The sequence below is a fragment of the Sminthopsis crassicaudata genome, chromosome 6 (genome assembly GCF_048593235.1).
Source record: "Sminthopsis crassicaudata isolate SCR6 chromosome 6, ASM4859323v1, whole genome shotgun sequence".
NCBI lineage: Eukaryota > Metazoa > Chordata > Mammalia > Dasyuromorphia > Dasyuridae > Sminthopsis > Sminthopsis crassicaudata.
In genome coordinates, this window is record NC_133622.1 from 249,780,613 (window position 1) to 249,805,295 (window position 24,683).

The 24,683-nt window shown below is 59.1% G+C and overlaps 3 protein-coding genes across 14 annotated transcripts; 2 read left to right on the top strand and 1 right to left on the bottom strand.

The window, feature by feature from the left end:
- Positions 1 to 7,846, bottom strand: BAD (BCL2 associated agonist of cell death). Of its 4 annotated transcripts, none has more exons than XM_074273391.1 (4): positions 7,760 to 7,846; positions 5,007 to 5,197; positions 744 to 967; positions 1 to 547 (listed from the first exon to the last, which is right to left on the bottom strand). In XM_074273391.1, the coding sequence occupies exons 2-4, from the start codon at positions 5,167 to 5,169 to the stop codon at positions 422 to 424; spliced, it is 513 nt and encodes a 170-aa protein (XP_074129492.1). In that variant the 5' UTR covers positions 5,170 to 5,197; positions 7,760 to 7,846; the 3' UTR covers positions 1 to 421. The 4 variants fall into 4 exon arrangements, with proteins under 4 accessions (XP_074129492.1, XP_074129491.1, XP_074129489.1 ...); XM_074273390.1 differs by lacking the exon at positions 7,760 to 7,846 and adding an exon at positions 7,626 to 7,738; XM_074273388.1 differs by lacking the exon at positions 7,760 to 7,846 and adding an exon at positions 7,155 to 7,665.
- Positions 7,170 to 20,377, top strand: GPR137 (G protein-coupled receptor 137). Of its 6 annotated transcripts, none has more exons than XM_074273368.1 (8): positions 7,170 to 7,269; positions 15,246 to 15,617; positions 15,768 to 15,817; positions 16,166 to 16,391; positions 16,497 to 16,646; positions 16,762 to 16,890; positions 16,987 to 17,105; positions 17,393 to 17,813. In XM_074273368.1, exons 2-8 carry the CDS (start codon positions 15,261 to 15,263, stop codon positions 17,553 to 17,555), a joined length of 1,194 nt encoding a protein of 397 aa, XP_074129469.1. In that variant the 5' UTR covers positions 7,170 to 7,269; positions 15,246 to 15,260; the 3' UTR covers positions 17,556 to 17,813. The 6 variants fall into 6 exon arrangements, with proteins under 6 accessions (XP_074129469.1, XP_074129471.1, XP_074129472.1 ...); XM_074273369.1 differs by lacking the exons at positions 7,170 to 7,269; positions 17,393 to 17,813 and adding exons at positions 14,071 to 14,977; positions 20,287 to 20,377; XM_074273366.1 differs by lacking the exon at positions 7,170 to 7,269 and adding an exon at positions 14,074 to 14,977.
- On the top strand, positions 20,362 to 24,341 carry KCNK4 (potassium two pore domain channel subfamily K member 4). Of its 4 annotated transcripts, none has more exons than XM_074273354.1 (7): positions 20,374 to 20,562; positions 21,489 to 21,590; positions 21,669 to 21,832; positions 22,235 to 22,395; positions 22,693 to 22,879; positions 23,060 to 23,196; positions 23,742 to 24,341. In XM_074273354.1, exons 1-7 carry the CDS (start codon positions 20,374 to 20,376, stop codon positions 24,239 to 24,241), a joined length of 1,440 nt encoding a protein of 479 aa, XP_074129455.1. In that variant the 3' UTR covers positions 24,242 to 24,341. The 4 variants fall into 4 exon arrangements, with proteins under 4 accessions (XP_074129458.1, XP_074129455.1, XP_074129457.1 ...); XM_074273356.1 differs by having other exon boundaries at positions 21,669 to 21,786; XM_074273357.1 differs by lacking the exon at positions 21,489 to 21,590 and having other exon boundaries at positions 20,362 to 20,562; positions 21,669 to 21,786.
- Positions 24,342 to 24,683: the final 342 nt, after the last annotated feature.

Genomic DNA, 24,683 nt, shown 5'->3' on the forward strand with positions numbered 1-24,683 from the left:
CAAATGACTCGGTTTTTATTGCCACTTTCACATAGGGAAACCCTGGAGTCTGCTACAAGAGTAGCTGTCCGGGGGAGAAGTGGTTAATCTCGGTTCTGACCACGGCGCAGGCGCAACGAAGCCCCGCCCCCAAGGCGATTGTTAGGGATCTGGAAGTCTAGTTGCAGCCTCTTCCGGCGACCATGTTGGCTGTGGGCAGAAAAAGCCTTCCCACTGTCGCGATGCCGGCGTCCTGGCTCCCCAAAGAATTCGCACGGCTTCGGCAAGATGCTAGTCACGCCACGGGCTCTCTGACTCCCTGAACTTTTACTTCTGCTCTCGGTCCCGGTAAGTCGGGGCAGAGCACTTCCGCCCTTACCCAACATGGCCGCCAAACTACTTCAGGGATGGGGTGCGTGGAAGGAGGGGGAAGGGGTGGGGGTCAGTGGGAAGGACCGACGCTCCCTTTCCCCAAATTCCGCCCAAACCAAGACTGGAAGGTGCGGGTCCAGCCATGGCTCCGACGCATCTGGCTCGCAGTGCCTGCGCTCTTCGGGCGGGGAAGTCCCTGCAGGGGACGGGAGAGGGGGAAAGAAAACAAGAGCAAAGATTTAAGTGATTGGCTACCTCGAGCATTTGTCCCGCCCCCCACTCAACTTCCGGCACTCCCCTTTTCCCTCCCACTATCCCTTCGCGGCCTTTCGGAAGCTCGCGACTACAACGACCAGCATGCCCTGCGGCCACAGGACGCCCCCTACCGCTACCTTGAAGGTGCAATGAAACTCGTCGCTCATCCTGCGCAGCTCGCTGCCATAATGCCGCGCCGCCCAGAGGATAGGGGGCGCTGAGCTGGAGCGGCCCCGGAAGAGGCCGCGCTCCTCCTCCCCTTCGGAGCGCTCTGCTTCGGCCTCCGCTTCGGGGCTCGCCTCCCGGGAGCCCTCCCGAAGTGGGGGGTAGGAGATCAGGCGGGGCCTCCCTGCGCCGGCGCCTACAGAGGAAGCGGAGGAGAGCGCGGTTCATTTCTTCCCTCTGGTAGTCATTCATTTTCCCCGTCATTAGTTCTCCCCACTAGAACGTCTCCAATGCCCCGATCGCTTGCGTTGAAGCTTTTCAGGGACTGACTTCACGCATCTGATGTCAACTGTGTCATTCTCACCCCCTCAACACATCCACCCAATGCAAGGCGCTGCCTTCCGGCCTGCTCAGCCTCTCCTTACCTTCCACTCACTTACCCTTGAAACCGCCTTTTCTTCCTAAGCACTTATTAGGCACCTACTGTGTGCCTGGTACCATGGTGGTAAGGGCCGGGGATGCAAAGAGAGGGAAAAGGAGCCTCGTGTCCTCACATCTGGCTCCTAGTCTGGACCGCCCGCCTCTGCCAGCTCCCTCACCTCCTAGGACAAGCTGGGCCTCCCCGACTGCTTTCCTCGAGACCTCTCCCCACCACGTGCACAAAAAACCTTCCAGTGAAAACCTGAGGGGCCCCTCCCCACACAGCCCCCAGGGACGTGATGGGCCTTGGGGGTCCCCTGACCTTAGGGCTTCTGTTCTAAGGAGTCCGGGGTCTTCTGGCTGGGGAAACTGCCCCGCCTATCCGAAGACCGCCCTGAATTCATCTGGAGCTCACTTCCCAGCCTTACCCTCCGACACATGAAAGCCTTGCTTCGGTCTCTTTACTGCATTGGAACCTTTGTCCGCTCAGAAATGGCGTCTCATTGCTTTAATACCCTGCCCCTTGACTAGCAGATGGCTTCAAGTCTGCAGATTCTTTTGAGACACTGGTCTAGGACTTTTGGGGTCCCCTTTACAACCTCAACACTTGCACCGGACAGTATGCTGGCTAATAACACCTTGTACTTATTCCAGCTTTTTTGCCAAAGGACGACTTTACATTTAATCCTATTGAATTTCATCGCCCTTTAGCGTCCCCGTGAACCTTTCAGGGGTTGCCAGGGTCAAAACTATTTTCATAATGCTAAGCTATGTTAATTTCTAAGATGGTGACTATTGATAAGACCCATATAAATGAAGGCTTTTTGGGGGTTCTCAGGAATTTTTAAGAGTATAAAGGCCTCCTGAGAGCAAACAGGTCCGGAATCACTGCCCGGAATCATTGTACAAAAACTTTAGCCGGCCCAGGGCCAATCACAGATGCTTAGGGGTATTTTAATGGGGACCTTCTGGTGTAGTGACATTGGATGATTGACAACAACTCTATCATTATGGCAATCCAACTAGTTCCAACACCATCTAATTACGTCATCCTTTCTTCTCTTCTGCAAGAAGAGCATTGACACTGTATCAAAAAAAGGCTTTGCTTGAAAACTGGCAAAACTGACAACGGGAATAGACAATGCTGGAAGAAAGTGCACTGATACATTGTTGGTGAAACTGTGAAGTGATACAACCATTCTGAAAAGCAAAAACACTGATGCAAATAAAGTGACTGTTGTCTATACCCTTTGACCCAAAACTGTTCCACTGTTTACTTTATACCCCAAAGATGTCACTGACAAAAAGAAAGGCCCTTTATATAGCCAACTATTTCCAGCAATACTTACCCACTGAGAAGAGGTCTCACAAATGGGAGCACTTGTATCACTCTACATTAACTACTGATAGACATAAGGAATACAGAGAACAGTCTGATGTAAAGTGATCAGAGTCAGGAGAATGATATACAAAACGATTACAACGATATAAATGAAAAGAACAACAATCACAAAATAATCCAATGATACAGGGCAAGGCTGGCCCCAAGGAAGAGATAGAAGACAGAAGAGGCAGAGGTGGGGGTCTAGGGGGAATGGTGTACACATTAAACCTTTTTTGATGCACTTGCTGAATTTTTTTCCTCTTCCTCTCAAAAAGTGTTTAATAAAATTGTAATAATAAGGTATAACATATTTAATAAAATAATAAAACATTTTAAATAAATGTAGGTGACCAAAACAAAAGATGTAAATATCTTACATATGTCATCATATTATATATATATTATAAAGATATTACATTTGTATTTTGCTATGTCCTTTATAAGGCCACAGACCTAGAAAGGGAAGGGCTCTCAGACCCATCTGCTTGTCACAATGCCCTTCTGAGCTGACTGCTATTATCACTCCCATTTTACAAAGGAGAAAACAGGCTTTCAGACCTGGGACTTGCCTAGGATCATAGCTCGGCAGTGTCAAAGGCAGAATTTGAAGCCAGGTCTCCCAGATCCTCCATTCTCTGTTTCATGTTGCCTCACCTGACTTAAATCTGGGGCTCCTGCTGCGAGAATGATGGTCATGGGATCACCCCCTCCTCAAAAATCTAGAGGCCTAAGCCCAGCAGAGCATTCCTGGACAAGCTGGACTTTGGTTTGAAGAGCCTCCTGGGTCATGGGTGGGGTGCTCAACAGAAACCATTATCTCCTATCCTCCTGCCCTCAGCTAAGAGCCCCTGGTGCGCCTGAAAACCTCAAGAAGGGATCTGCCCAGCCCCTGACCTCAGTCAGGGGGAGGGAAGGCCCAGATGAAAAGGGGGAGGAGACTGGAGTTCCAATTCACCTCTGACACTGTGTGGTCCCGGCCAGAGGAGAATACCTGCCCCAGCAAGGCAGCTGAGATCCAGAGTTCTGCTACTTGAGGGGCTCTCCAAGCTCTGAGCTAAGGAAGGGGGCTCTTGGGCCAAAAGAAAGAAGTGTCGGGTGCTCTCAGGCTGGACTCCAAGAAGATGCCCCAATGGCCCCCTTCCTGTTCCTTCCCTTTCTACACTTTTATCAAACTTTATCAAAAGCTTAGCTTGAAAAAAGATAAAATTGACAAGCGGGAATAGACAATGTGGGAAGAAAGTGCACTGGTACATTGTTGGTGGAGCTGTGAAGGGATATAACCATTCTGAATAGCTGTCCTCTGCTGCCCAGCTCCTGTCCTCTTCCTTCTCATTCCTCCTTTTCCTTTTTTCCCTGCCCTTCCTTCACCTTGCTCTCTGAGGCTCCCTGCTGCCCAGATCTTCTCCTCCCCTGTCCCCTGCTTTGCACCTGTTCTTCCAGTCCCAGGGGAGCCCATAGGGTGTGGGACAGTCCAAGGAACTAAAACCCTGGGCAGAAGAGCTCCGTTGGGCTGATGGCCTTCATGGAGGGCGAGCTCATCCAAGCACTGTGCCAGGTGCCCGTCAGCCAACCCATGTGAGGGGGCCTGAAGTCCCTGGGATGCTCCCTCAGACACACCTGCCATAGGGAGGAAGGGCCTTCAAGAGACAAAGCCACAAGGACTTTGACGAACTCGTATAAATGAAATGAGGATAAAAGAGGTTAATCTTCATTCACTCAGCAATCCCAAGTGCTGGGGAGGGGGAAGGCGGCCTGTCATTGTTTCCCAGCATCCTCGGCCCCCCAGACCCCTGCCCTCCAGAGCTTCTGTGACCTCACCCAATCGGAATGCAAGCCCCAGGCTGTCCGGGCCAGCCCAAAGGTTTGTAGAGTGAACAACAGGTTGGGTGTGGAGGGCAGGGAGCTGGCAGCTGCCTTCTTCCTGGGGGCCACCCCTAGGTTTGGGGCTGACCAGAGCTAGGACAGGTGATCCAGGGAAAGGCCTCATGGGCTGGGCCTGAAACACAGGTCCCGGGACTGCACTGGGAGGTGCTGGGCCGGGCCCAGTGCCTCCGAGGGCAGCAGAGTGGCGGGCTTTTCCAAGCCCCTCCCCTGGTGGCTTGGGAGCCGGGGACTGGGTTTCCTCGAGATATAAAACTAGTGAAGGTGTGTTGGACACAAGTGGCTAAGCCAGGCCCAGTCCCTCAGATAACAGTGGACCCTGCTCCTGCTGACTAGCTAGGTGGCTCTAAGGCTCAGTTTTCCCATCTGTAAAATGGAGATGGAAATAGCTATTCCCCTGGGCAGCCCCAAAATCTTAGTGCGGTTTTAAAGCTCTCTGCTCCTCAGGAGCTGGACCACCTTGGCCAGCCTACAAAAGGGGGAGTTCGGAGCCCTCTGGGATGGCAGAGTGGCAACACCACAGAGAGGCCGGAGGGGGGCGTGTACCTACCCTCATGGTGGTGGGCTCCAGGTGCTGCTCTGTGTCCTGGCCTGAGCGGGGTGAGGCTGGGGGCAGTGGAGCTGTGTTTGCCCAGCCCCCTGGGCTCCCCTGGGTCACAGGCAGAAGGGTCTTCTCCGGGCTCACTCGGCTCAAACTCGGGGATCTGAAACATGCTCACAGGGTGGGAGGCATCCTCTGGCCTGGGGAGGAGAGAGGAGGTGGGTGGCTGGGGGAGGGGAGCGGCAGAAGAGGCCACTGGGTGTTATGGGGGAGGTGGAAGAGATCACTGGATGCCAGGGGAGAGAGGCCTTCAGGTGCCAGGGGTAGGATGGAAGAGACCACCAGGTGCTGGGGGAGGCAGAAGAGGGAATTCTGATGAGGACAGGTTCCTCTGTCCCTTTCCACCTGCTCGACTCCAGCACCATTTCTAACCTAATATAACCGTGTTAGAACGTAACAAGCCTCGGTGGTCAGAGTCTGGGCAACCCTTGCCTTCAAATCCTGCCCCTGATCCTACTAGCCGAGTGACTTTGGGCAGACTGTTACCTTCTAAGACACCGTATAAGATGGCCAGCCATCCGCCTCCATGGGGGGGGATCTCCTTAATGTCACAAGTTAGGGACCTCTAGGGCTAAATAACCTTTTACAGAAAAGGAAACCGAGCCCCAAGGAGGTGAGGTCCAAGGGCATAGAGAACCCAGGCTCCCAATGGACTGCTGTCTGACACCGTCCTTCTCTCAAGGCCTCCGTTTTCCCATTTATAAGAGGGAGAACATTTTCATGTCCCCCAAATGTGTTTGGAGCTGAAAGAGAGAGGGGCAGTTTTTCATTTTTTGTGTGCCCAGTGCCCTGCCCATCAAACTGAGTCCAGGCACAGCCCAAATCCCAAAGAGAGACGGTGGGCCACTATCATCTCTAAGGGCAGGGCCTGGATGAAATTTGACAAGCATCAGCCATCAGTCCCCCAGTGGGTGCCCCATGCCCTGGGCTACATGATCAGCAATGAAGAGTTCCTACTCTAGAGGTGTTCCAGAGAAGGCATCCATAAGGGAGTACAAGAACCCCACCTTGGGCCCCTCCAGAACCTTCCCAGTGAGCCATTGGGGCCTTATCCCGAACAGGAAGAACCATGCCCCAGGGTTCTGGCCATCACCTCCCTCCCTTTCTGTCTCTAGGAACCATAATCCAGTGGGCCAGCCCCCTGGGCCCCAGAAGTGTCAGCCAAGCCACCTTCTGCCCTTCCCATCGGCCAGTGCTTTCTCCCATTGACCCAGTCAATAACCCATCAACCAGCACCCCCTTGGGGCTCCCCAGGGCCTCTCTGTGTACTCCCAGATGGAGACCTGGCATTCAGCAGGTGTTTAATAAATGTCTGATGACTGACCAGCCAGTCAGAGAAGACCACACCTGTTAGGGAGTGTCCTTGTTGGGTTGCTTGGCTCTTCGTGACCCACCTGGAGTTTTCATGGTAGAAATACTGCCATTTCCCTCTCCAGCTCATTTTACAGATGAGGAAATTGAGGCAAGCAGGGGAAAGTGAATTATTACCCAGAGTCCCACAGCTAGAAATGTCCGAGGCTGGATTTTAACTTAGCAGATGAGTCTTTCAGACTCCAGGCCCCGAACTCTATCTACTATTCCATGTAGCTTCCCCTGGTACCCAGTAGGTGCTTAATAAATGCTTGTTAACCCCATAATACCCATGGCATTCCAGGTCAAACTACTACTTCCTGGCTACCATTCCCTGGTGATAGCAGGGAGCAACAAGCAATTATTGCCTACTATGTGCCAGTGCTAAGAGCTACAGATATAAAGGAAGGCTGAAGGCAGCCCAGGTCCTCAAGGAGCTACTATCTAAGGGGAAGGTGCTATGTAAACAACAAGGTATCAATGAATTATAAACAGGGGAAAACGGGGCTAATTAAAGCGGGGCCTGCCGGCACCCCCTAATTACTGACTTAATTTCTGCGGTTCTTTCAAGCACATGGGTAGGATTTGAACCCGGGGCCCCAGCCCGGAGAGCCCGAACTCTCTTCCTAGGGCACCAAGGTCACATGGGAAGCAAAGGGTCTCGCCCTGCTCCTGGGACTTCCAGGTCAAGGGTCCGGGGCTCCGCCCAGCTCCCTCCGGGAGGATGAGTCCCCGCTAAGAACTCACCTTCCTGCAGCCGGGAGGATCTGCCCGCCTCTCCCCACAACCTCCGGGTTCAATTCCCCCATTGGACCGAGGAGGGAACGTGGCCAGGGCCGCCCCCGACAGTAAGCCGGGCCAGGTAACGAGTCCGGTGCCCCAAGCGTGGTCCAGGGGGCTCCCCGGGATCCAGGGTAGGGTGGGCTGCGATCTACACCGGCAGAAGGGCTTCCACTCCGGAAAAGCCCTTCCCCCCAGCGGCCCCGGGAGGGGGAGGGGGGGCCAAGCTTAACTTCCCCATTAAACGGAGGGAGAAACTGAGGCTGGGAGGTGGGATCGCGCCGGCTGTGCCTCCATCCCTCTCCATTTCCTTCCCCGCGAGGCAACTCCCCGGACTTCCCTCCCTCCAGCGCCCTCCCTCCCAGTCCCGGGAGGCTGGCTCCCTGCGGCCCGGCCCGGGCTCGCCCTTGGCTGTGGCCGTGGGTGAAGGAGGCTTACCCGGACGGGCAGCCCCGGACTTCTCTCGCCCTCTCTCCCCGGGTCTCTCCCTCTCTCTCCCCTCCTCTTTCCCTCCCTCCCGTTTTCGTGGGAGCCCGGCCCCCGTTGCCTGGGTGAGAGAAACTGTCACGAACCTAACCCAATCAGCTCCTGCGATGTCACCCCGGCTGGGAGGGAGGGTGGGAGGAGGGGAAGAAAGAGGTGGGGAGGGTCTCCCCTCCCCCACCCCAGTCCCTGACTCCTCCCCCCGCCCCCCTCCAGCCCCAGGCCCGGGGCAGGGGCCGGGGCCCGGTCTGGCCGGCTTGCTGCCCCCGCCCTGGGCCCCTCAGGTTACTCTGAGTATTTTTGATTCTTCCTTCCTGTGGCCCTGAGCTTGCTTCCTTCCAGCATGGAGGGCTGGGACTAGGGGGGAGAGGCGGGGGGGGGGGGGGGGCGGCCGAGATTGCAGGAGCTTCGATTTCAAGCTGGCGGGCCTCGGGAGTTATTTTACACTGCCCCTCCCCCTCCAGCGCTGCCGAGCCCAGCCCCCATCCCGGCAGCGGCCCCCTCCCCCCGCTTCCTCCTGACTGGACTCCCACCCCCTTCCTGGGCTGCGCCTCCTGGATACCTAGTATCCTCTCCCCCTCCGCAGCCCGCTGTTTTCCCCCGTCGAGGGGAAGCCCCCTGAGGGCAATTAACTTTCCCTTCTCCCCGCGCTCTGTAAACGCTCGTTGTCCGGCGTCCGCTTTGTGGCCAGAGGGAAACTGAGGCGCTGGAAGGTGAGGACGCTGGCGAGAGTCACCTAACTGGGGAGAACAGGCCGCTCGAACCCCGCGGCCCACTCCAAAGCCGAGCGTTTCCCGGGGGGGGTACTCTCCCTTTCGGGGCCCCCATTTGTCCCCCCCCCATTTGTCCCCCCCCACTGCTTGGTTTGGCCCATCCCAGAGTATTCCTCAGTGGGACTCAGTTAACTTCGTGTGAGCCGAGGCCCGTTGCGCCCTCCGCTAAAAACCAAGCGCCGTCGTCTGGGAACTGTCTTTGGGGTGGAGGTCTGTCTTGGGTTCCAGTGCTCCAAGCCTCAGTCCCCTCTTCTGTAAAATGGGCGTATCAACAGTGCGGCTGGGGGTTAGGGGGAATTAGCAAAGGCTGCTTGGGAAACGGTCTGCCCCCTGACCCCCGGCATCCTCAGTGCCAGCCGAATCCCAGGCTCACAGGAAACTTCCCTCTCCTTCGCTTCCGATTCGGCTGGAGCTTGTTTGTGCTCGCTTTCCCGTCAGATCGGAATCCTCCACGCGCAGGGGCGATGTTTAGATTCTTTTTTGTATCCCCAGCACGTGAGCCTCCGTGAGTCCGTAATAATTGTTAAGGACTGGGTGACCGTTATAAGAATGGGAGTGAATAACAATAACGATGATACTTTAGTTGGGATTTGTGAGGTTCTCACAGCCTCCCGTACTCTCTCTCTCTACCACGGAAGGTGCAGTAGAATGTGGGAAACCGGAGCCCGAAGATCCGGGCCGGAAGCGTGTCTCCTCGGGAAGTCTGCTGGGACTTGGAAACGGCCCTTCTGGCTGAGTGCTCGACAAGGATAACCCAGTGCTCTTGCCATTTCCGTCCGCAGATCATTTTATAAACGAGGAAACTGAGGCAGGCAGAAAGAGGTGACGTGCTCAGGGTCACACAGCTAGGAAGTGTCTGAGGCTGGATTTGATCGCCCCCTAGAGGCTCACAATAATAAGTGTAACAAATGCTACCGCTAGGTGGCGCCATAGTTCGTAAGAGCCTGGAAGAGTTCCTGAGTTACAATTGGATCTCAGACACTTCTGGTGAGTGTGTGAGACCCGGGTCGAGTCACTTAACCCTGTTGCCTCAGTTTCCTCCTCTGTAAAATGAACTGCAGAAGGGAATGGCGAATACTCCAGTATTCTGCCGAGACAGCCCCAAATGAGGTCAGGAAGAGTGGTGGGACGGACCAAAAGGACTCAACAACAACAGAAAAACAGTCCCTGTCCTCTCTGGGTGCTTTAGGAGTCCCAAGGGGCTAGCAGACTTCGGGGAAACAAAGGGGAAAGTCCCCGGATGCAAATAGGCCTTCCCGGCTTTGCCCAGAAGAAACCATTTACCCTTAGACCGGGTTTCTGGGCCACAGATGGAGGTCCTGCCTTTGACCCAGCGTCCATCCCTGTAAAATACCAGACCCTGGATAACTCCAACTGGATTGGTTCTGACCATGTTAGGGCAAGCAATCTGTCAAGTCAAATTAAAAAAACTCACACTTATTAAACTTACTAAGTGCAAGACACTGTTGTAAATTCTGGGCATCCAAAAAAAGGGAAATAATAATTTACCTGCTTTACATTCTCATAGGGGAGATAAGTAAATCACTGGTGCTTATAAGAAATGTTCAGAGTAAACGAAGGGTTCACCTCAAGGAAGGCTACAGAAACTTGGGGAGGTCTCCTACAGAAGGTGGGGTTTGAGGACAGTCAATCGACAAGCATTTATTTATTTTTTAGCTTTTAATTTTCAAAATATATGCATAATTTTCAGCACTCACCTTTTCAAAACCTTGCGTTCTAAATTTTTTCGCTCTCCCTTCCGCTCACCTCCTTCCTTAGACAGCAAGTAATCCAATATATCCACTGAGCATTTATTATGCACTCACTAGTGTAAAAGCACAAATAAAGTCCCTGCCTTACTGGAAGAGACCACATACACACAACCACCATGGACTTAAAAGATATACACAGTGCAAATAGGAGGTAATTCCGAAGGGAATAGGGGCAGGGATGACCTGGAAAGGCCCCTTGCAGAAGGTGGGTTTGTAAATGAGTCTTGAGGGGCAGCTAGGGGGCGCAATGGAGAGAGCACCAGCCCTGAAGTCAGGAGGACCTGAGCTCCAATGAGACCTCAGACACTTTATACTTTCTGGCTGTGTGACCCTGGGCAAGTCACTTAACTCTGCCTCCGGGAGGGGAAAAAAAAAAAAAAAGTCTTGAAGAAATGCAGATAAACCAGGAGGCAGAAGTGAGGAGAGATGGTGTTCCAAGCTCAGATCAGTGCAAAGGCCTGGAGTCTGGAGAGAAATTGTCTTGCTAGAAGGTCAGGAGGCCAGGGGAATGAGATTCCAGAGCAGGACTCCTTAAGCTTTTCTCACTCTCGACACCTTTTCATTGGAAAACCTTTTACAAATCATTGACTACTAATCATAATTTCATGACTCCCACATTCAGTTAGGGGACTCCACAGAGGGGTTGAAGTTTAAGAAGCTGGGTCCTATGTATACATATATTGTATTTAAATCATACTTTAACATATTTGACATGTATTGGTCAACCTGCCATCTGGGGGGAAGGGAAGGGAGAGAATAATTAGAACAAAAGGTTTGGCAAGTGTCAATGTTGTAAAATTACCCAAGCATATATCTGGCAAATAAAAACTATTTAAAAAAAAAAAAAGAAGAAGAAGCTGGGTCTTAGAGTCCTATGGAAGTGAATAAATTGTCAGAAGACTGGAAGGGATTCTATTCTGGGGATCAAGTGAGGTCTTTTTAGGATGCTGGAGGCACGGGCTTGTTTGCAGGCAGCTGAAAAGGATCGGGCCGACTGGCAGGGCCGGAAGAGAGGAAAAGGAAGTTCTGGAGAGAGAAGGAGCAGTTTCTGTGGAGGGTGGGGAGAATCAAAGGTTAGTTTTGTGGCAGTGAGAGTTCAGTTATGATAAGATATCGCCAGTTGGGATTTCCTCCAGCACCCACCACCAAAGAACTGGAGCAAAGGAGCCAGAAGGGGGAGCAATACAGGCTTTGGGGCTTGGCCAGGTGTGGTCTACAACAGAATTCGGGAGGCTAGTGGAGAAGCCTTTGTTGAGTTGGTTCAACTAGGAATTGAGATATAGATAGGAAGATCCATGAGGGGAAAGATGGAATGATGGGATCAAAGAATCTGGAAGTTTGTGAACCTGGAAGTGGAAGAGTGGGGGGTGCTGGGAAGGTCAATGGTATGGCCATCCACCTATTCTTTGGACAGCTGGGTTGTGATGGAGGCTTGGATCAGAGAAAATGAATGAGTTGAGGAACCAGGAAGTTAGGGCCTTTGAGGTGGGGGCAGGTTTGAAGTTTCCTAGGATGGGAGGAGATGGGCAGGAGGGAAAGGCTATAAACCTAACCCAGACTTCTCTGAGGAAACCAATGCTGGGCATCTGGATAACTGGAAGGCAAGGTGGAGGCCCTTTCTGAGGGTGGGCTTTGAATCAGGAAGCAAAGGCCAGAGCTCTTCTCCTGCCTGGACTTGGCCAGCCTCAGAATGAAGGGACCCAAGCAGTCAAGGAAGCCCCTAAACTAAGGGCCCGGGGGCAGCTAGGTGACGCAGTGGATAGAGCACCAGACCAGAATTCAGGAGGACCCGAGTTCAAATCTGGTCTCAGACACTTAACACTTCCTAGCTGTGTGACCCTGGGCAAGTCACTTAACCCCAGCCTGGGGGGGGGGGGGGAGAAAGAAAGAAAAAATAAAAATAAATAAACTAAGGGCCCTTGCCCTAGCTGAAAGAACACAGCAGGCCTCCAGCTCGAAAGTACAGTGCCAGTGAAAGGAAAGGAAGTAGCACAAGTGTGTGAGCATAGGTGTGTGTGTGTGCATGTGTGTGTGAGTATATGTGTGCGTGTGTGTGCATGTGTGTGAGTGTGTGTGCATGTGTGTGAGTATATGTATGCGCGTGTGTGTGAGTATATGTGTGTGTGCATGTGCATTGTGTGAGTGTGTATGTGTGCGTGTGAGTGCATATGTGTATGTGAGTGCATGTGTGTGAGTATATGTGTGTGTGAGTGTGCATGTGTGTGAGTATATGTGTGTGTGCGTGTGCATGTGTGTGAGTATATGTGTGCATGTGTGTGAGTGTGTGTGCATGTGTGTGAGTATATGTATGTGCGTGTGTGTGAGTATATGTGTGTGTGCATGTGCATGTGTGTGAGTGTGTATGTGTGCGTGTGAGTGCATATGTGTATGTGAGTGCATGTGTGTGAGTATATGTGTGTGTGAGTGTGCATGTGTGTGAGTATGTGTGTGTGCGTGTGCATGTGTGTGAGTATATGTGTGCATGTGTGTGAGTATATGTGTGTGCGTGTGCATGTGTGTGAGTGTGTGAGTATGTGTGCATGTGCATGTGTGTGAGTATATGTGTGTGTGTGTGTGCATGTGTGTGAGTATATGTGTGTGTGCGTGTGCATGTGTGTGGGTGTGTGAGTATATGTGTGTGTGCATGTGTGTGAGTGCATGTGTGTATGTGTGAGTGTGTGTGTGTGTGAGAATCAGCATTAAGTGATTGGCCCAGAGTCACACAGCTGGTGAGTATCTGGGGACAAATTTGTAATCAGGTCTTTCTGACTCCAGACTGGCCACTATACACTGTGCCACCCGAATAAGCATTTATGATGCACCTATTATGTGCCAGGCTCTACATATCTGAATTTATTTGTCTTTACAACCACCTTTGGAGGTAAGTGCTATTTTCATCCTCATTTTACAGATGAGGAAACCGAGGTTAAGTGACCTGCCCAGGGCCACATAGCAGTGACTTTCTGAGCTGGTTTGAACTCGGGTCTTGTTGGCACCAGACACAGGACCCTGCCTGTGCAGGTGATGAAGGACCAGTGGAAGGGTAATGCGGCTTATGGGGAGCAGGGGAAGCGCTTGTCTGTCCTGCACGGTCACCTGGGCCGCCCAGGCCCCTGCACCCCCCACCGCGGACTCGGGCTCCAGGTGTGTGGGGGACGCTTCGCCCTTTCCCGCCGTTGCTGTAGCTACATCTTCGCCGGAGAAGGGAGGATAAAACGGGATTCCTGTAAAGCTCTTTGCAGACCCCAGGGAGCGCTGTGGTGAAAGGGTAGCCCGCCGTGGGGGCTCGCGGCTTGGTGTGTAGCTACCCCGAGAGCCGCTCCTCCGGGCCACCTGAGCGCAGTTACAATTGTAACTCCTATAATTAACTGCAAGGTGTCTGTTAGGATTATTAGTCCAATTCAAAAGCGCCCCGGCTCGAGGCTCGGGCTCCTCTCGCAGTGCATCAGCACAGACAGAAGCCCGCTCAACAAAGGGTTAAGTCCGGGGAACGCCGGGCCTGGCGGCCATCTTGGTTTGGGGCGGAAGTCCGTTACTCTAGCTCTGAAGTAAACGAAACCAGTTCAGGCCCCTCGGGAGCCACTGAGGGACCGGGCCCCGGCTTGGGGCGGGGCCGAGGTTACGGGCGAGGATTGGTTGAAAAGGAGCGGGGTTCCGAGGCCAGAAGCGTAGCCGCCACTTCGTCTCCATGGCAACGGCCCCTCCTCCCCGAGCGCCCTCCGGCCCGCGGCTCGGCGCGAGGCCATTCCCGGACGCGGCTACGCCAGCGGCGGCGCGCGCGCCCCCTGTGTCCTTCTCTCTGCCCGGGGCCCGGGCGGGGCGCTGCGCACTTTGCGTAGGGCCGGGCGCAGCGCATGCGCAGCTTTCTCCAGAGGCGGAGGAGGAGGCGGAGGCGGCCGAGGAAGCGACGGAGGCGGAGCCGGGGAGCCGGGAGCCGGGGAGCCGGGGAGCCTGATCCCGGTCCCGGCAGCGGCGCCGGCTCCCCCGGAGCACAGCGGATCGCGGCGGGCTCCGGCCCGGCTGGAGCCCGGGGAGGCCCCGGGGCCTGGGCCGCGCGGGACCGGACACGTCGTGACGTGACAGGGCGCCCGAGGGAGGCCTCCACATTCATCCCGGACCCAGCCGGACAGACCCCGGGCAGCCCTCCGGGGAGAGCCACCACGAGCGGGACGCGAGCCGCACAGAGACCCCCACGTTGCATCCCCTGGCGTGGACCCCAGGCCTGCTAATCTTCGGGGGGCCTGGGACGGGGGGAGACGTCTCCCCCGCTAGGCGAGCCCAGGGTTCACACAGACTGGCATCTTAGCCTCGGGAGACCCCCAGACTCCAAAGACTTCTGGGAGTCACTGCAGACCCCTCCCCCCTCCCCCTAGATTGGCATCTTAGCTCGGGGTCACCCCCAGGTCCCCCAGAACTGGAAGCGACCTCTGGGAGTCAGTGCAGACAGCTGCCCCTCCCCCTCCGATAGACAGACCCTGAGACTAGCATCTAGAGTGGGATCAACCCCCAGGCCCCCCAGAATCCGGAAGACACCTCTTGCAGTGAGTGTCCCCTCCCCCTCAATAGACAGGCCCTTAGACTAACCCCAGAGACCCCAGACCCTAAAGAATCTGGAGGAAACCTCTGAGCGTCAGTGCAGATACCCTGCCCCTTCCCCCGCCATAGACAGACCACCTCCCCAGCCCTATAACTGTGGGGGACCAGCCCCCTGGGGCGAGACCCCAGGCCCAGGAGAGAGAGACCCTGATACTTGGGAAGGGAGGTGAGGAGACGGGAGTCTGGCTGGGCAGACAGGAGGGAGGGAGAGCGCTCGTCTGGACTGTTTGTGTGTCTTGGGGCGGGAGACCGGGGCTGACCAGCCAGGACCCCCGCCCCCAGGGCCGTCCCTGCCCCTTCCCTTCTCTAAGGGAGGAGAGGTTGATGGGGGGGGAGGGAGCTAACCTGGACCCTGCCCCCCATCGCCAAGCCTGTCCTGTCCGTGCCTGCTTTCTGAAGCTTGGTCTGTTCTCTCGTTCATCCCGCCCTCCCAGGCCTCCCTGCCCGGCATGGAGGGCAACCTGTCGGGGCTGGTGCCCGCTGCGGGGCTGGTGCCCGCGCTGCCCCCCGCCGTGACTCTGGGCCTGACTGCCGCCTACACCACGCTGTACGGCCTGCTCTTCCTCTCGGTCTACGCCCAGCTCTGGCTGGTGCTGCTCTACGGGCACAAGCGGCTCAGCTACCAGACAGTCTTCCTGGCGCTGTGCCTGCTCTGGGCCGCCCTGCGGACCACCCTCTTCTCCTTCTACTTCCGCGACACGGCTCGAGCCAACCGCCTGGGCCCTCTCCCCTTCTGGCTGCTCTACTGCTGTCCCGTGTGCCTCCAGTTCTTCACCCTCACCCTCATGAACCTCTACTTTGCCCAGGTAACAGGAGAGGGGGCCGAGGCACCGTGGAGTGGGCTCGGGGTCAGGCAGCCCACCCCCAAGGACGGTGGGCCCCTGCTCCGGCCCATCCTGGGACCGCTGTGGCCCTACAGCCAGGGCTGTCATTTACGCTTCCTCTCTCTGGCCTAGGTGGTGTTCAAGGCAAAGACAAAGCAGCACCCCGAGATGAGCCGGGGCCTGTGAGTATTCCTGCCGAAGGTCCAACCCCCGTGAGCCCCGAGAACGGGTGGGTCAGCGTGACAGCCGCTCCCTGGTTTCTGCCCAGGAGCTACATGGGGCTGTTGTGAGACTAGGAAGTGGGCAAGAAGCTCCTTCAGGTCAGCCAATGGTGCCCGCCCGGTGCCTCCCTCCTGGCATGGAGGGCACCTGAGGTCTTTGCGGTTCCTGCGCCCCTTGGCTTTAGGGCTGACGCTCGGCTGGGGGAGGGGGCACCTGTGTGTCAGACGTAACAGTGTGAATGTTGCAGGCCAGGGGCCCCTCCCGGTCGGGGGGCGGGGGGGGGACTGACCAGAGCCTGTGGGCCGCAGGCTGGCCGTGCGGGGGGCCTTCGTCGGGGCCTCCCTGCTCTTCCTGCTGGTGAACGTGCTGTGTGCCATGCTGTCCCGTCGGCGCCGGACGCAGCCCTGGGCCCTGCTGCTGGTGCGCGTGCTGGTGAGCGACTCGCTCTTTGTGATCTGTGCCCTGTCCCTGGCTGCCTGCCTCTGCCTGGTGGCGCGGCGGGCCCCCTCCACCAGCATCTACCTGGAGGCCAAGGTAGGGGCTTGTCCCAGGGACTTCTGGGATTGCTTGTGGGGTGGCTGGGGCTGCCTCGGACCCGCGAAGCTGGACCTAAGTAAGCACGCCCGTCTGTGTGTCCAGGGGACCAGCGTGTGTCAGGCAGCGGCCATGGGTGGGGCCATAGTTCTGCTCTATGCCAGCCGGGCCTGCTACAACTTGGCGGCCCTGGCGCTGGCTCCCCACAGCCGGCTGGACTCCTTTGACTACGACTGGTACAACGTCTCTGACCAGGTGGGTGAGCTGCTGGGCGTCCTTGTCTGTGAGCCTCACCCTTGGTGGGCGTCCCCGGGCCCTCTCTCCTCTCCTTGGTCTGCCACGGCTCCCTTTACTCTCCCTCCCCTGGCAGGCTGACCTGGTGAATGATCTAGGGGACAAGGGCTACCTGGTCTTTGGTCTCATCCTCTTTGTGTGGGAGCTGCTGCCCACCACCCTGCTTGTTGGCTTCTTTCGGGTCCACCGGCCCCCGCAGGACCTGGTAAGCTCTTCCCTTAGCCCCCCGCCAGGGTCTGTGAGGGGTCAGAAGGGGAGCGTGTGCGTGGAGCCGCTAACGCCCTGTGGCCTCTTCCCAAAGAGCACCAGCCGCATTATCAACGGACAGGTCTTCACTTCTCGCTCCTACTTTTTTGACCGGGCTGGACATTGTGAAGATGAAGGAGGACCCTGGGAGCACGGCCGGGGAGAGAGCACCAGGTATGGGGGTGCCGTGGAGGCTGCAGGGGCTTCTGGGGCTTTGTCTGTGGGGACCTCGGGGCCTGTCTCACAGCCCCCTCTGGAGACACTGCCAGCTCCAGGCGCCCTGCTTTGGCGGCCTTTGCTATCCTGTCCACTGCCTGTTGCTCCTTACTTTGGGATGAAAGAGCTTCCCCATTCTGGCCCCTCTGGCCACTGCCCGAGGGGCTCAGGGTCCCATCTTGCTTTGCTTTCTAGCCCTTGCTTGTTGGGGCCTCTATGTTCAGTCCCCCCATCTCTCTCTGCAGCCTGTCGGGGAGCCTGGGGGCTGGCAGCTGGTATGGTGCTATTGGGCGGGAGCCCGGCTGGTGTGTGGGCAGCCAGAGCCGAAGCGCGCCCCTCCTCTTCTCCCAGGTGGCTGGGCCTGCCGGCCACCATCACCACAGCCTCTACTCCACCCCGCAAACATGAGCTCCCGCAATCTGGGCTAGGGTGGGGCGCCCCTCCTCCAGGTGGCCCCCTTCTTGCCTTCCGCAGCCCCCGGCGCAACCCTGTCCTCTGCCCTTGCCCCTGCCAAGTCTGCAGCTTCTAGTGCTGGGTCCAGCTCCTTAGCTGCTCCTCTCAGAGTGAGCTTCTGCCTCCTGCTGGGAGCGGCATTGTCCGCCATACGGAGCCCGCTACCTCTTTTGTGCCTGCTGCTCAATAAACAGTGCCCATGCCCCCTGGGAATCTTGGTCTGGTGCTTGTGGTCTCCCGACTCACACACTTGGCTTCCAGGTCCCGATGCTGGTCTAGCCCTGGAAAAAGGGGGGGTTTAAAATCACAGAAGCTAGAGCTGGCAAGGCAGGGCTTGGAAGCTGGCAGCAAGCAAGCTCCGCTGCCCCCCGGATCTCCGACCATCCCCTCCTGTCCTTGGAACAAGGGCCTGGCGTGGGGGGAGCATCAGTGGAATCTGGAGGGCCCAGGAGTACACAGGGAGGCAGGGAGGGGGGGAGCCTTCAAAGCAGCCTCCATTTAGAATCTGGGCCCTTCTGAGGAAGGTCAGGAGACTGGTTCTGAGGCGTTCCAAGTCCTTGTCAATCTGCAGGGCCCCATGGTGGTTGGGGGGGATGACTTGATTGTCTCTGGTGAGGAAACCCTGAAGTCAGGCCTTGTCTAGACCTTGGAGGCCTCCCGGGGTGGGGGTGGGGGTCCCTGGATGGATGAACCAAGGGCTGAGTGACCAAAGAACCACGGGCCTCTGCCCATTCTGGGAACTGACCAATGAGCTCCTGGGACTTCTCCAAGGAGTAGGGGGCAGAGCCAAAATGCACGAGGTCTGGGGTGGGTGGCGGGGCACCCCCTGGGGAGCTGGCAGAGGAAGCAGAGGGGTGGCAGTGGGCTTGGAGCCTTGAGACGGCTTCCGATGCCATCTGCTCCACGGACGGCCAGATCACGGCACCTGGTGCAAGCCCTGGCACAGGGGGGCTCATCCCTGGGAGATACTGGAGCTGGGGGGGGCGGCCCTCAGTGAGGACAGAGCCTCACAGGTGTGCAGTGTCCTCCCCTCCTTCGCCCCGGGCCCCACCCTGTACTTGGGCCAGCCCCTGCTGAGAATGGCAGCCCCAGGGATGGTCTGCCCCCAAGGGCCCCGAGAAGGGGCAGCCCAGGCTAGTGCCCCTGGTTTATTTCCTCTGGGTACCCGGCTGACCCCTCTGGCCAGGACTTGGGCCGTCCTGCTTTGGGCCCTCGAGCTGCACAGCTGTAGAACAGCTGGAGGTGAGCAGAGGGCTGAATGGGGGGGGGGGCCCGGCAAGGGTGCAAACCCGGAAAAAGCGTGTGTGGGGGGGAGGAAGCAGGCAGAGGGAAGGGGGGCCGCTCAGGCCGGGCCAGGCACGGTCTCCTGCACGCATGTCCGCGGCTCTCAGAGTGTCCCAGCCCTGGCTTCCCACGCCCCCCCAGCTGCTGCTCACGGTTGGGCCTCGGGGACGCTTCAGCCAGGCGGCGAGCGGGGGCAGGGAAAGGGGCTGGCGGCCCGGGGAGGGGGCCGGCCGGCACATCGTCCTCCCGCTCCAGGGGAGGGTCCCCGCGTGTCCGTGCGAAAGTGAGTGTGGCCGTGGGCGGGAGGCACGGCATGGGCCAGATGTGTGTGCGTGCGTGGGCATGGCGTGGGCCCGCGGGAATCCGCGTCCGGGTGGCGTGAGTGGGCAGCTGGAGAATGTGGCGGAGCGGGACGTGCGCGGCCGTGTGTGCGCTGGCACGGCCCGGAGCTGCTCCGCGGTCTCTGCGGTTCCCCGCCGGCTGCTCCGCGGGTCCCCTGGGGCAGCTGGGAGCCGTCACGCCCTCTCCAGGGCGCCTTCCTCTAGCGGGGACCCGCAGAGCCTCTAGCCCGCCCTCCCCCGCGCGGGTCCCAGGTTCTGGCAGTGCGGGAGAACCCCTCTCCGCCGCCCCCGCCCTCCAGGACCCGCCCTGCGGCTGTTCCTTGAAACCCCGGACCGAGGCGGGGGGGGGGGGGGCGGGGGGTCTTGGGCGCGGCGCCCCTCGGAAGGAGGAGCGCTGCCCCCGCCGCTGGGGCTGGGGGCGCGGAGCCGGCCGGGTCGGGGCCGAGTTCCCCTTCCCCTCCCCCGCCCCGGGCTAGGTGGGGCGCCCGCTCCGTCTGCGGGAGGATGCTGCAGCCCGCCCGGGGCAGGGCGGGGCCGGGCCAGGTGTGGCGGCGGCGGGCGCGGGAGGGAGCCCGGGGCTCGGCCGGAGCCCCCGCCGCGGACCCCCTCCCTCCCTCCAGCCGCCTTTTCTGCAGCTCTCCATCACTCTGCTGCCGCATTCCTCCCTTTCCGCTCCGCTTCCTGCCCTTGGTCTCGCGTTCCTCTCGCTCCCCGGCTCCCCGGGCCCCCGCTCCCCCCGCCTCTTCCTCGTTGTCAGCCCCATCCCGCTCCGGCCGGTATCCTCTTCCCCCCGAGTCCGCTCGGTCTCCCCTCCCCCCAATAAGTGCCCTGAGAACGGGCTGGTGAAAGGGGCAGAGGTAAGGGAAGGAGCTGATGGAGGCAGAGGAATGGGTACAGGGCAGGGGCGCGACTAAGGGTGGCCCGGGACCGCGCACTGGCGGGTCCCTGGAGGGTCAGCGTGGGACGGAGCGGGGAAGCGGGCCAGGAGCGAGGCTGACAGGAAAGCGGGGAGCGGCTCCGGCATCAGGTAGATGGAGCTGACGCCCCCTCCCCCCCCCCAGCGTCCATGATCGTCACCGCCGTGACCAGGAGGTTTGGGGCAAGAGCGCAGCTCCCGGGGGGGCGGCCGCCCGTCTCGAGGCCGTGCCATGAGGCCCACCACCCTCCTGGCGCTGCTGGCTCTGGTGCTGCTCTACCTGGTGTCCGGGGCCCTGGTGTTCAGGGCCTTTGAGATGCCAAAGGAGCAGCAGGCTCAAAGCAGTTTGGGAAAGACCCGGGAAAACTTCCTCCGGGCACACCCGTGCGTTAACCTGTCCGCGCTCCAGGCTTTTATCGAGGTGAGCTGGGCTGGGGGCACGGGAGGGGGCCGGCCCGGCTCCTCCCCCTGCCGGGCGCTGTGGGGAGGGCGAGGCGGCCCGGGCGGTGCGGATGGGAACCTCGGGCGCGCCCCCGCAGCAGAGCTCTCGGGGGAACTTGGCTGGGGCTCAGAGCTGGAAGCTGGTGAGACTGGCTGCGGGGGATGTCCCCAGGAAGAGAAGGGCGGGGGCCCAGGCTGCGGGAGGGCGTGGGAGCAAGGTGCAGCCGGGGTTCCGCGGGCTTCGGGGAGTCGCCCTCCCCCCCAACTCTGCAATCCGGGCGGCGTCAGGCTGGAACCCCCCTGAAAAAGCAGGTCTCCGCTTAGAGGAGAGGCTGGGAGCGGGGCTGCCCCAGGAGGCAGAGGGGCCAGTTACAAACTGATTTAGCTGTAATAAATGATTTAAACTATCTGCCCCCCCAGCCCCCGGGCTCTTGGGCAGAGAGGCCCCGCTCTGGAGGGGGCAGTAGCCTGCTGCAGGAATGGGGGTACTGGGGGGGCTCTGGTAGCAGAACAACTCTGGATTGCTGTTCTCCAAGAGGCCGAGCGGGCTCTCACACAAACCACAAAGACACAGAAGTGACCCATTTTCCTCGTTGCAATGGACATGTTGTATATATTGGAAAACAGAACCGAGGAGCAGAGTCAGGAGCTGGGGGGTGGCCACTTCGGGAGTTCTGGGGGTCTCCAGGAAGGGGCTGGGGGCTCTGAGCCATCCTCCCGGTTCAGAGAGAGGCAAAATGGGGGGGGGAGGAGGGGAGCTAAGCTTGGGACCCTGGGAGGAGCTGCCAGGGAAGAAGAGGCTGGCTTTTAAGGTGGCCTTCTGGGAGCCTGGCTGAGCACGAGTGATTGGGGGTCCCAAGACCGGGCACTTACTGAGACCCCCGTCCAATCCCTTCCCTTGTCTAGACCTCAGTAAAGATGCTGCTGGGCCAGGAGAGCTCTAGGCTCTCATCCAGCCCCCCCAGTTTAGGAGAGGTAGGGCCTGGCTTGGAGAAGCCGGCACAGCAGGTAAGCGGGACTCCAGTGCATGGTGCAGGGGGCGGGGCACTTTGTTGACCTGGTAATCCCCTCCTTCCCGTTCTGCAGGAGGTGGCCAATGACCTGTCCATGGGTGCTGACCCCAGAGACCTCACCAACGTCTCTCGAACAGCCTGGAACTTGGGCAGTGCCTTCTTCTTCGCTGGCACCATCATCACCACCATCGGTGTGCAGGCAGGGGTGCTGAGGGGCCGGTCACGGGCAGAGCTAAGGTCAGGCCATGGGAGGAGAGGCAGGGTGGGGCACTCACAGAAGGCACTTGAGCTTAGGTTCTTCAGGGGCTCTTGCTTCCTAATAAGCATCGAGCACCCCTCAACTTTTTCTAAGCGCCCCCCAATTTTTCTGAGCACCCCCAACTTTTTTCATGCACTGGCTCATCACCTCAGTGATCAGTTAAACTGGAAATGAAATGAGAGGAAGTCCCAACTTCTGGTGCGGACCAAAACCCCGGGGGCTGTTGCCCACTTTCCTGGCCTACTCTTCCCTCTCCTCAGGCTCAATCTCAGCTGACGGGGCTTTGTGGGGGGTTAAAGGACAAAGGTCTGTGTCAGGGTTGTGACTGAGGAGGTGACTCCCAGGCCCCGGAGCCTGCCCTGATCCTCCGGGTCCTCCAGGCTATGGGAACATGGTCCTGCTCACAGACGAGGCTCGCATCTTCTGCATCTTTTATGCGCTGGTGGGGATCCCGCTGTTCGGGATGCTGTTGGCGGGGGTCGGCGACAAGCTGGGCTCTTCCTTGCGCCGGGGCATTGGCCACGTGGAAGCCATCTTCTTGGTGAGCGTCCCTGCGATCGGCGCGTCCAGTCCCCACACGGTCCCTTCCGCATCCCCACCCCAGGACGTGTGGAGCTAGAGTCCGAGACACCTAATGCGATCCGCCGCCCCCGCCGGGGAATCCTCAGCCCCTTTTGAGTGGCAAGTTCCTCACGTCTAAGGTTCTCTGATCCTGAGTAATGGTCGGGCTGCCTTCCTGGGCCTCAGTTTCCCCCTCGGTAAAAAGGGAGGGCTGCACTAGGGGCTGCCTGAGCGAACAGCCTGACCGCGCTCTCTCCGTACCGCCCCCCTCCCTCAGAAGTGGAAGGTCCAGCCGGCTCTGGTCCGCTCGCTGTCGGCCATGCTCTTCCTCTTGGTTGGCTGCCTCCTCTTCGTCTTGGCGCCCATGTTCGCGTTCCGCTACATCGAGGGCTGGAGCTCGCTGGAAGCGCTCTACTTCATCATCGTGACGCTCACCACCGTGGGCTTCGGGGACTACGTGGCCGGTGGGTGAGAGGCCCAGCCAGGGAGGGAGGGAGCCGGCCGTTCGGCCCGGAGCCGCGGCCAGGCGGTGGAGGGCAGGGGCACGGAAGCTGGAGCAGGTTCGCGCCTTGGGGGCTCGGGGCAGGGGAGGACAGCCGCAGCTCCGGGCCGCACCCAACCGCAACTCCGCCGGCTGCCCCCAGGCACGAAGCCCGAGCAGTTCCCGGCCTACCAGCCCATGGTCTGGTTCTGGATTCTGATGGGCCTCGCCTACTTCGCCTCCATCCTCACCATGATCGGGAACTGGCTCCGGGTCGTGTCGGCGCGCACTCGGGCGGAGGTAGGGAGGCTCCTCTCCCCGACGGGGCGGCCGGGGAAGCTCTTTCCACTTCCCGCCTCGCTCCCCCCTCCCCCCAAGCTCCGTAGTACGCGGAGCGGTCGCCTGGGGGCCCCGGGGCGCCAGGGATTCCTAGGAGGTGCCAACCCGGCTGTCCAGGAACTTGCTAAAAACGGCAGCGGCTCCCACGCTCGCCCCTCCTCCCCCCTCTCCTTCCACTGGAGCTTGCTTTCAGATCGTTTCTCCCTCGCAGCCATCCAGCCTGGGGGGTGATGGTGGGCGTTTTAACACGGCCAGAGAGCCTGAGGGCAGAGCCGGGACGTTTAGCCAAATCAGTACGCAGTGACGCACGGGGCCAGGAGGTCTGAGTTCTAATGCCGCCCTGACTCTAGCCAGGTCGCTTCTGGTCTCGCTTCTTCAATCCCTTTGGTGCAAATGGCTAGGCGGTCCGGATAGGGCGTGCGGAGCCCTCCAGGCGCTGGCAGTTTCGTCCCAGCCCCCCGAGGCGACGGGAGACACACTCCGTCCTCCCTCCTTTCCCTCCGCAGATGGGCGACCTTACCGCTCACGCAGCCAGCTGGACCGGCACGGTGACGGCGCGGATGACGCAGCGCGCCGGGCCGGACGCGCGGGGGCCGGAGCCGCCGCTGCCCGAGAAGCCGAGCTCCGGGCCGCCCCCGACGCCCCCGGCCAAGCCGGGAGCGGGGCCGTCCAGCCTGGAGGAGAAGCCCCCTTCCTCGGCGCCCACGAGCTCAGTTTCAGCGCCCCTCGATTACCCGGGAGAGAACTTCGCCTTCATCGACGAGTCGTCGGACACGCAGAGCGAGCGGGGAAGCGTGCTCCCCCGCAGCCGCCGGGCCGGCCTCAAGCAGCCCAGGAAACCCGCCCGGCCTCGCCACTCCCGCCACGGCCCGGACAAGAGGGAGCTGGCCTAGGCCGGGCCGGCCTCTCGGGCGCAGCGACCCTCGGGGGCTCCTGCTCCTCTCGCCTCCCTCCGGGTTTTCGTTCAGCCAAAGAGCTCCCATTCTCCGGGAGTGGGGCATCCTAGGAACCGGTGCTCCGGCTCTAGCCCTAAAAGCTTCCTGCCTGTCTTCCCTCCCCAGACCCTCCCGCCCGAGCTTCCCACTCAATAAAGTCTTGCGCCTGCCTGCTTCTGTGTCTCCTACCTGTAGGGGGCCGACGGCGCAGAGGTGTGCGCGCGGCCCCGCGGAGGGGCTCGGATGGGTCCCTGAGGGGGCAAGGGCAGCCCCAGGCTCGGGGGCGGCTTGAATTGGACGGACCATGCAGTGGGTGTGAATTCAGGTTTCTCCTCTAGGGGAGCTCGGGGAGCTCGCGCAACAGTCACTTGGGAGGGAGTGAGTGAGATCTTGGTTTAGGAGACCGGTGTTTCCCAGCCCCTCGCCCCCTGCCCGATGGAGGCAGCTAGTGGCGCGGCGGACGGAGCACTGAGCCAGGATCGGGAAGACTGCTTCCCCAACTCAAATCAAGCC

What these genes read in the sequence shown, in the direction of transcription:
- BAD (XM_074273388.1), bottom strand. Translation starts at nt 7,216, where the DNA reads ATGGGGGAATTGAACCCGGAGGTTGTGGGGAGAGGCGGGCAGATCCTC. An exon ending in TGGAGCCCACCACCATGAGG is followed by an intron (nt 968 to 5,006) that starts GTAGGTACACGC and finishes CTTCCTCTGTAG; the next exon opens with GCGCCGGCGCAGGGAGGCCC. An exon ending in AGTTTCATTGCACCTTCAAG is followed by an intron (nt 548 to 743) that starts GTAGCGGTAGGG and finishes CGTCCCCTGCAG; the next exon opens with GGACTTCCCCGCCCGAAGAG.
- GPR137 (XM_074273368.1), top strand. Translation starts at nt 15,261, where the DNA reads ATGGAGGGCAACCTGTCGGGGCTGGTGCCCGCTGCGGGGCTGGTGCCC. An exon ending in ACCGGCCCCCGCAGGACCTG is followed by an intron (nt 16,891 to 16,986) that starts GTAAGCTCTTCC and finishes CTCTTCCCAAAG; the next exon opens with AGCACCAGCCGCATTATCAA. An exon ending in GGCCGGGGAGAGAGCACCAG is followed by an intron (nt 17,106 to 17,392) that starts GTATGGGGGTGC and finishes CTCTCTCTGCAG; the next exon opens with CCTGTCGGGGAGCCTGGGGG.
- KCNK4 (XM_074273354.1), top strand. Translation starts at nt 20,374, where the DNA reads ATGAGGCCCACCACCCTCCTGGCGCTGCTGGCTCTGGTGCTGCTCTAC. An exon ending in CGGTCACGGGCAGAGCTAAG is followed by an intron (nt 21,833 to 22,234) that starts GTCAGGCCATGG and finishes CGGGTCCTCCAG; the next exon opens with GCTATGGGAACATGGTCCTG. An exon ending in ACGTGGAAGCCATCTTCTTG is followed by an intron (nt 22,396 to 22,692) that starts GTGAGCGTCCCT and finishes CCCCTCCCTCAG; the next exon opens with AAGTGGAAGGTCCAGCCGGC.